Source organism: Camelina sativa, chromosome 17 (genome assembly GCF_030686135.1).
Source record: "Camelina sativa cultivar CO46 ecotype springtype chromosome 17, ASM3068613v1".
Taxonomy (NCBI): Eukaryota; Viridiplantae; Streptophyta; class Magnoliopsida; order Brassicales; family Brassicaceae; genus Camelina; species Camelina sativa.
Window position 1 is genome coordinate 20262492 of NC_141896.1, and position 10810 is coordinate 20273301.

Genomic DNA, 10810 nt, shown 5'->3' on the forward strand with positions numbered 1-10810 from the left:
ACACAATTACACAACTCTTCATTACTAAACTCTCGTTTCCTCTCTTGACAAGTGAAAAATGAAAGAGATGCCCTCTTACATGATCGAGAACCCTAAGTTTGAGCCTTACAAGCCAAAGAAACGGCGTTGTTACTCTTCTTCGGTGCTTTTTATCTTCTTGTCGATCTTCACTTACATTATGATCTTTTACGTTTTCGAAGTATCCCCATCGTCTATCTTCAAAGACACGAAGGTCTTGTTCTTCATCTCCAACACTCTCATCCTCATAATCGCCGCAGATTATGGCGCCTTCTCTGATAAAGAGAGCCACGACGTTTACAGTCAATACACCGCCGCAACCACAATGATGAGAAGCCGTGCAGATAACTACTCTCCTATTCCTGTCTTGACATACCGAGAAAATACTAGAGATGGAGAAATCAAAAACCCTACAGATGTGGAAACCAAGAACCATAAAGAACAAGAAGAAGAAGAAGAACCACCGATGGTGAAAGAGATCGTTTACGTTTCTCCTCCCGAGAAAATACTACGAGTGGTGAACGAGGAGAAACCTAGAGACGATGTCGCTATCGAGAAATATAAACATGTTACTGATGAAACTGTTGTTAGCGTAGAAGTTTCCAACGCAAGAAATCATATGAACGCTAAATTGTACGGGAGAAGTAAATCAGATAAGCCACGGAGAAAGAGGCTCAGTGAAGGTATAGAGACAAAACGTAAGAGTTATGGTCGAAGGAAGTCCGATAGCTCGACATGGATGGTTGTTCCGGAGAAGTGGGAGAATGTTGAAGAAGAATCCGAAGAGTTTTCAAATATGTCGAACGAGGAGTTGAACAAACGAGTCGAAGAGTTCATCCAACGGTTCAATAGACAGATCAGATCTCAATCACGAGTTTCAGCTACGTAAATTATGGTTTAAGATCAGATCCTAGTATTAATTTAGTCAGTACTTTTCTTTTAGAACGTAGAGTATGGTTTAAGAAAGTTGGTGATGAGACGACTATTTTTGCAGTATCGTCGACGGTGTAAATTATTATAAGCAGTAGAATACGAAAAGGATAATTGTTACTGATAAATACAGTATTTGGTCCGTTGTAAAAAACAAAAATTTATATATATAATCGCTTAATGCCAAGAAAACATTATAGTATCGGTTAGTTATGCTACGTGTGTTTAGATTTTTGTAAGGAAGAATTAGTTTTTTTTTTCTTTTTAATCTTGTTCATAAAATTAAATTAAGTTAATTAGGAATGGATCATATTCCATTTGGCACATTCTGATGCAAAATCAATTAGATACCCAGATGAGGTTCGTAATCCTTTTTAATGGATCTTGTAGGATATATGAAAAAGCCTATATCAATGTTTTTGAGGTGTAAACAAAATTTGGAATGATCTATCTTGATGGACACAAACACAATACTCAGTTTAAGAGGAGGATCCTACATACAACCTATTTTGGTCGTCGCTGTTTATGCGCCTGTATTGGGTTTTTAAACTAAGGCCCATGAATTCTTTACTCCAGTAAGGATATCTCCCTTCAACTTACCACCACACATATGAAGTGAATTCCTAAGACAAGTGTTTGCTAAAACAGAAGATTTTATTAAAACTGAATGTTTATTTAAAAAAGATTCCCGACATCAATGCATTTGTTGTATTATGCATATCAATAGTAATTGTGATGATGATGATGATGATGATGATGAATGAGTTTGAAAACAAAATGCTAAAGACGTGAAAATGACTCGAAGATAATATGCCGATGAGGGACGGTGAAATTGGATTTGGATCAGATTTTTATGAACTTTTCTATAAATAAAGGACCACAAAATTAATCACTAGCAAAGTTAAGTTAATGATTGGGGAAAGGCATTGTTAGACGTTAGTTATTATTTTCATTTTACGTAATATATACTAGTGTCCACTAGATTAGATAGCTGTGGTTGGTACGTAATAATGTCCGAATCTTCTTGTAACGTTGAAATAATTGTCGAAGACTTGTAAAAGTCCATAAACTAGCTTTCAAACTTCAAAGTAATGGAGAAAATGAAAAAAAAAAAAAAAAAAATGTGTGATATTCAGCCAAAACTAAAGAAGGAAAACAAATCGACAGGCTTTAGACAAAGCTCTAAATGTTTCAATTTTTGTATATACAGATATTATATACTATTATATGTTGAGGACAACCAGTGAATAACATTTTTTTGAAGCTCCCAAAAGCTGTTTTCCGCGTTTGCGGTTGCGGACGATTGCGGTTGGAATTTTTTTTTTCAAAAACAAAAAACAAATTAAAAATACTAAAAAAAATTTCTTATATGTTCAACCTAACTATAGTACCCATTAAAGATGAGAAAAATGAGGTACAAATATTATTGAAGAGCTTAGAAAATAAACAATTACAATAAAATAATATTCCAATTAACAAAAATCCAAAAAATATGATGTAAAACTATTGGCACACTGCACATAAATTAAAAAAAAAAACTAAATAAATATGACAATACATCAAAAGTTTGAGAAAATAATATTATTTGTGAAAATATTAAAACAAAACACTAATGACTCTTCCCAACTCTTGCATAATTAATTTATTTTGGCCTTGTAATTCAATATGAGGAACTTATTGAGTTTGTGAGATTTAGCAGAGAAGATCTATAATCTAAAGCATATGCTTTGTCATTTATCACATTACTTGATTAAATTTTAGATGAAAAGCCAAATGTATAAAGTAATAAGTGTTTCAATATGAATTTTTTTTTTGAATAATTATTTTAGTATTTTTTAATGATTTTTAATTATAAATCAAGTTTAAGAAAGTTTTTGGTGTTTTAAAATATTTATATAATTATATATTACATATATTATGTTTTAATCGCTATTGCAACCGTTGGTCAACCAGTCGTAAAACTCCCGCAAACGCACCTATTTTAAAACGCTAAACCAGTCACTCAAAACGCTTAATAACATTTGAAACCGCAATTGTCCGCTTCCACAATCTTTCGCAACCGCAAACGCTGCGTTTGAACCAGTCAAGCCCATAGTACTCGATCCATATCTCTTTGGAATCATCTTTTCAGTAATAACATAAATCATCTGTAGTATTGTAAATATGTTTTTGATATTAATTATGAGAAAAAGAATTTAGCAAGTTTTAAGGAAATTAACAAGTGAAATTTCTTGAATATATCAAATTGTTATTGCTCATTCCGCAATGAATGTCGCAACCCAACATAAGACCTTCAATCACGCCACGAACGAACGAACTCGTCCTGACCTTTGTATATAAAATGGAAAAGAGAAAGAGCGTGAGATCAGAGATGGTCATCAAGGATAGAGAGAAAAGAGAAAATACATTTAGGTCAAAAATCAAAATGGTCCCAGAAAATAAAGATGTTTGTTGTTAAAGAGAAAAGGAGTATGTGTTATTCGTGCAAAATCACAATTCCAAAAGAGATTATCAACCACAATCTCTAAATAAGCCATATACACGTTAAGGTATTTTATTAGTAATAAACTTTTTTAGTTGAAATAGTTGATTCATCCAATAGGGAATACATAATTTGCTACTACTATGATTTAGATTAGTATATATAAAAGCAAACGAAAGTGAAAAAGCGGTGAATCTCCGTACGAATTTCCCGGGAAAGGTACAGACAAAACACATGGACACATGCGACGCCGTGTCTCCGGTGAATCCTTACGATGTAATCTAACCAAGTTAGTGAATAAATTAAATGTTAATGCTTGACGACAAAAACAAAAAAATGTTAATGCCAATGTGAATAAAATCTAATGATTTTTTTAGCTTTTACCTCTTCTGATAACAAAAAAAAAAAAAAAGAATCTACTTGATCCAAGGGCCTAAAGGCATTTGACATGTGATTACGTGAAGCAAACACAAACACGTACGTAAATTAGCTTATACGTATACATTAGATTATGAATCGATATCTCATGAGTCTTATATGTAGCATTATTAGTTAGGTACTTAGGTTATTTGGATTGGCTACATGAAATCTTTGTTACGTGAGATGGACCTTTCTCTGTTAATTGTAAAGCTCATTATGTATACAACAATCACCTTTCGATTTTTAATCGTTTACGAAAAGTAATATAGCAGTCAAAGTAGTTGCCAAAATAAATTGTAATGTATGTAACTGACATTTTATTGTTTTTTATGATGGAGATGGCAAGTAACATTAGACCCCAAAAAAAACGTAGAAATGGATTGCAACGTACGGTCAATGCGAAGACTTTGATTTACAGTATATCTTTAATTATTGAGTGTGGTAGCAAATATGATCTGGCGCATCTTTCCAACCAATTCTTTTCTCGCATTGTTCCAATCACAAGATATGTTTTCACATTAGAAATTTAGAATGTTATTGTGTTTTTATAAATAAATCAGTATGTGTATGTCTAATCATATGATTGTTATAGACATACACTATGTTATTGATAGATAGATCATAGATGGTAGAAATTAGCTAATACTATATACTGTAACTGATATTTCTCTTTTGCCGGGTTTTTAGAGATCAACAGGGTTGTTAGTAGACGAAAAAAAAATTCAAAAAGTGCGGTCAAGAAAAAATGTCTGTATGTTGACATCTTCACGAATTAAGTGAGATTGTTTATATTATCCTAATCCTAGACAGGAGTTTTAAAATTTAAGAAAATAAACCTCAGACATTTTTAGCTTAATATCCAACTAGTTGTCTCATGCTTTTCTCAAGTCTTATCCACTATAAATCAACGAATATACCTAATCTCAATTAGTTAATATATACGTCAAACAATAATGATTATAAAACTGATATAAATGCAACTTGCACCAACTCGTCACTAGGTGGAGACCCATATATTGCGACTTATAAGGCAAGACTACTGCGAAATTCAAATATATGACTATATATCTGGATATGCACATACTTACTATAACCTTATATATTTATAGACAATACAAAGAAACGTCCACTAAGGATGACTATGACATTAACTAAAATAGCACTATTATATCCACACAAAAATGTCGTAGATTTGGATGATAATTGATTGATAACTAAAGTACTTATTCAGAGAAACATTTACATTACTATATTAGTGTTTTCTATGGATAAGGTTTATTACAGATGTGTGATGTTTTAATATGCAATCAAGATTTGGACTAAGCACAAACGTTTTAACTTTAAACATCGTGGTCGTGGTAACATTTATATACCGATTATAAAAATTAGAATGCGGTTCATAGGAGTAAAAAACAGAATGCGGTTCGTAGGAGTAAAAATACTGGTAAAACTAGAAGTGGAAATCTATATAAGTGGTAACACATTAAGTCGTTAACAATTGAAAAATAAAATAAAAACATATGTTGAAGTACTGTTTATTTATTTGGTAGTCACCAAAGTGGTTAATCTCGGGTTGGAAGTTGGTGACTTGGTGGATACATGTCTACATATCAAAACCTAAGTTCTTAAAAAAAGTTATAATAAATTGTTTGAAATGTATTATATGTTTGTGTTTTCTTAAAATGAATTGCATATGGTTAGATATTAATGCAGAAAAAAGTAAAAAGTAAATTATAAGACTATCACCACCCCAGCACCGCTCTCAACATTTCTTTTTTGAATAAAAAATTATTTTAATCACAATTAATAGTAATCACTCAAAAGTCGATACATGTTGATATTTGTTGAGAATCGTTACTTCCACAAGCAACAGAAAAAAAATTATCTTCTTACTGGACCAAATAATGAATTTTTATTTTATTTTTGGGCCCCATTCATAAGAGTAACAATAATAGAGATAATATACATTTTCATCAGTAAGGAGACATTTTAATCAGGAACAATAAGTAACATATTGTTTCTTCAAAAGTCTCGAACTTCCCAAATATGGATGATCCAAACAACAATCCTATTGATACCAGTGTCGTGTATTTCGTTGGAGGTTGAATCAAGGGTAGAGTAGGGTGCTATTGTTTTAGTTTTACCCATGGTGTGTGAGAGAGAAGATGAGTGTCGTCAAAGGTTGTTATTTAAAAAAAAACTTAATGCAATGGTTGAGGGAGAGTAATCAGGGATTGGAATGAAATGTTAATGACCATGAAATCATAGGTGTTTGGTATTATTTTCATTACGTTATAATTGGGTGGTAAACGTAAAGATGAAAATGAAGGATATACTTCAATGGAATTCTTTAATTACCTTAAAGATTGTAATAAGTAATACAAATAACGTCATAATAATGGTTTATATGATTATAATTGATAGTGAAGATCTAAACCCCTTTCTTAATATTTCTAAATTTGATACCAAGCAATTTAAAAACGATTTTGGACAGGATTAATGTTACATACAATTTGGAACTTCAAATAGGTGTTCGGGATCTTGACACAGACATTAAACCGAAAATGATTTAGAATTTGGTGGTGGAGTAGGAAAATTAAACCAAAGAAACCCAAGGATTAGGAGATTTTGTGAAGGTACATCCGAGGTGGTAGCTGCTGGGAACGATGATTGTGAAAAAGTGAGTATAGGTGAATTTGACATCGTTTGGTTCATATCCTCCTGATGGGTGTAAGGGCTGTCAATTATATTTGCTGGACTTGTAACTGATTTTATTTTGTTAGGCCCAATTTAAAAATGTAAAAACAATGGCCTTTAAGAATAAGAGAGGACATGTGTCAGTTATATAATAAGCCAGATGTCATGTTCTAAGCAGAAGTTGAGAAAAACCTTCTCTTATTATATCCCCTATATATTAATAGAGAAACACTCTTTTGATAAAACTGATGTGTCGCCGCCAGAGAACTCGGTACACTTTTTAGCAAAATAACTTTAAATTTTCTACTTAATTACATTAACATGCCATTATATATTTTTCAAAAAATAATTAACTGAATAATAGTTAGATATGCTATTATTTCTCACACAAATTAAAATATCACATATAAAAACTAATTAAATAATTACATACTATTTTAAATTAAAATTTCACTAAAATTTACTTACAAATATACAAGTCAAAATTATATTGATTTCTTAAAATCAATATAAGTAAAATATTCTAAAAATGCTATAAAAACATATCAATTAATATAAAGTTAATAAAAAAACATATAACTTATTAACATAATCATATAAAAATGAAATGTTATTTTTTAAGTTAGTATTATTACCATAATAATTGAAATAACAAGTTTCAATAGTTATTATAATTGATTATAAAAATAAGTATATTACCCTGAATTATCTTCAATTCATTAAAAGAAACTTAATTCCAAATAAATATAGATTATATATATTCATAAATAAATATAAAAATGACAACAAATTAGGGGATATCATGATGTATGATTATTTATATATATATCTAAGTATGTAAACTAATTAATCTCAACATTTAGTGTGATTATTCATTGAAAAATGGAAATATTGATAACTGAATAGGAATATACGTTCTAATTGAAAGGAATGAAACAATAACCCTTATCATTATAAATAAATTTAGTACCCAAAAAATCATAATTTATTTGAAATGAGTGATTATTAGATTATGCAAAATTGTTATAGTTACTCGATAAATCATAAATATAAATTTTATTTTTAAAGCACACAAAAATATATATTACCATAAATTGTAACAGTTTATAAATATTTTCTTTACCACGTTCACATATTTCACGGGTGAAATGTAATCTTACATGTATACGTTGATTTTGGAATATTATTAATTTTTCATAATGGTTTTTGGTAATAATCCGTCATTTATAGAAAATATTAACAAACCGACTAACTCAAAAGATTTAAATAGCCTAATAAAAAATATTAAATCAATAAATTAGATTATCTTCAGAAAATTTAGTTTAGAATCTGATTATTACTAACATATAGTAATAAAAATTAAATAATTAAACTACCAAGTAATTTTAGTGTATGTTGTTATGATTACATAAGAAACATGCAAAATTGTTATGATTACAAAATAAAACATAAGAAGATATGAATTTGATTTTTAAACCACAGAAAAGACATATTGCAATAATTAATAACATTTTATCAATATTTTTTCCACTATAAAATTTCTTACATAATCAAAGATTTTACAGGTGAAACATTTTTTTTACACGAAAAACGTAATTTTAAATAAATAAATAAAAAAACTTTAGTTATATATTATGTTTGACACAAACAGATATTGGTTATAGGATAATAATTTTAGTTATAATACTTTCTTTATATTGATTTTTCCCGCACATAGTGCAGGTTGTTACCTAGTTTTAATATTATGAGATGAAGAAACTCCAGTTATGTTTTTTTTTTCAACCTAACATTAATTAAAATAAAACTCATAGATTGGTTGTTCAAACTGGAGGAAAAGAGTTTACAAAAATCGTTTCTGGCACTAGCTTTCTAGAAGAATGAACTAAATAATCAGCCTTCATATTGGACGTCCTTGGGATCTTGGAAAGGGTAAAGGGTAAAAGGAACGACACTAGCTTCAGTTATGTTTTTTTTTTACCAGAAATATATCCGTAATGTGAAAACTTACAAATCATTTTGACTTTCTCATAAGTTCATAACCTATTTTCAAATTTCGGGAAACCTACAAAAATTTCCCTGTAAATATTTGGTAAAATTTGAAAATATTATTGATGCAAGTCTTCAGAATTTTTGTAAGTTTTCTTACATGCTTTTGCAAGTCTATTGGTAATGCATCGCAAGTGTCACAAATAAACAGTGCATGTTTCAGGATCATTTTTTTTTTCTGTTTAGATTACTTTTTAGTTTTTACCAAATTAAGTAACCGAAAGAAGATATTTTTTTGTTCTTAAAAGTCACTAAATTTGTTGACATATTAAAACATGTTAAAGAAAAAGATATTGGTAGATTACAAGTAAGATCTTGCTTTCATTCACCTTTTTAGTGTGAATAAGAAATTTAAGAAATCTCAGTAGAGCCATGCGACTGAAACCATACCTAACATGTTTTTTTAAGCCAAATATGAAATACCTAACATTTTGTTATCAGCAATTTTATAATTTCTGGTCCATAACTACATCATTTCTTATTAATTAAACTAAACTGAAAATTAATTTCAACAAAAAAAATCTATATAATTTCTTCTATATATTGCCAGAAAGGCAGAAACTATTTCATTTAAATTTACAGTTTTCATGGTATTTGAAAAAAAAAAAATAAAGACAGTGAAAATTTCTGTAAATTTTTTATTTATAATAGTTTATTCATGCTTGTTGTTGAATTAAAAATTTAGATTTATGATATAGTAGGTTTCTCTTTTGTTAATGTTGATATTGTTGTTGTATTAATACAAATCACTAGATTGTGTGTCATGTGTTTATAACAAATTAACAATAGAATATGAATATTTAAATATTGAAAACGCTTTGGTTGGTCTTTTACCAATAACCAATACGAAAATATTTGAATCATTACAAATTAGTTTTACATTATCTTTAAAATAGAATTGTATGTTACATATTTAGAAAAACAGCGTGAAACCACTACCAAACAACTCATGATCGAGTACACTACTCTTCTTCTCTCATCCTACTATATTAATTAAGAAATACAAATATGAAACTAATCTTAAAATGTGTAAAAAATTACATTCAATTACCATTAAAAACTTAATTAAGATTAATTAATTAATTAAATAAAAATAATTAATTCAAATATAAAAAATACTGACAGATCAAATATATAAAAAAATCTAGAAAAGTGAAAAAATATATTCAAATCAAAACTAACTTGTCTTAAAAATAAAAAATAAAAATATAAATTAACAACTAATATTTTTAAAAAATATGGATAAATAATTATTAATTATATAGCTGATGAATTAAAAAAAATTATTTGCTCATAATTATAATATTAAAATTAATATTTCATATTTCACAAAATAATGATGTATATAGAACAAACAAACAATATAATAATATACGATCAAAAATAAAATATTATAATATTTTAAATTAATTAGTATTAAAAAAGACATATATAGATTTACAGAACAATTAAAAATAAATACTATCTCAAACAAAATAACTTTTTAAAAGAAATATAACAATAACTTTTATTATTATATTATAATTTTTTTAAAATATTGATCCGTGTTTTAGACACGAGATATCTCCTAGTTAAAAGTTTAAAACTCCAACTACTAATTTATTTTAAACTCCAATATATATATATATATATATATATATATATATTTTTTTGTCGACAAACTCCAATATATATAACATTGAAAAATCAATTTTATTTTCCAATATAATAACCTAAACCATTGAAATGTAACGAACAAAATTATAGTGACGAACAAATTAGAAGTAAGTTCCAGTTCTTTCGAAAAAAAAATACTAAAATACGATTATATTAGAAAGAAGGAGGATTTTCAAAAATACCCCTTTTTCTATGTCATTTTTTAAAAATACCCTTTGATGATGTCTATTTTCAAAAGTACCATTTTGATATATAAAATGACAAAATTATAAATCCTAAAAATTATACTCTAAATATAAATTGGGAACCCAAACCTAAAAAACAAATTTTAAAAATTAATTTAACATAGGGTAATTGTGTAAAAGAGGACAAAAAAATGAAAATGTTCAAAAAAAAGTGGCATTTTTGAAAAGAAGTATGGCAAATGAGGCATTTTTAACAAATTCAGAATCACAAAAATAAATAAATAAAACGATTTCTTAGAAATATAGTAAACACCTGTAATAACATAATTGCGAAAACGATTTAAATAATTAAGAGAGTTTAACTATCATAGTCCAT

At 28.0% G+C, this 10810-nt stretch overlaps 1 protein-coding gene across 1 annotated transcript; it reads left to right on the forward strand.

The window, feature by feature from the left end:
* LOC147924089 (uncharacterized) lies at positions 1-1140 on the forward strand. Its single transcript, XM_087494154.1, has one exon. It carries the CDS (start codon positions 59-61, stop codon positions 905-907), a length of 849 nt encoding a protein of 282 aa, XP_087350280.1. The 5' UTR covers positions 1-58; the 3' UTR covers positions 908-1140.
* The last annotated feature ends 9670 nt before the right edge of the window (positions 1141-10810 follow it).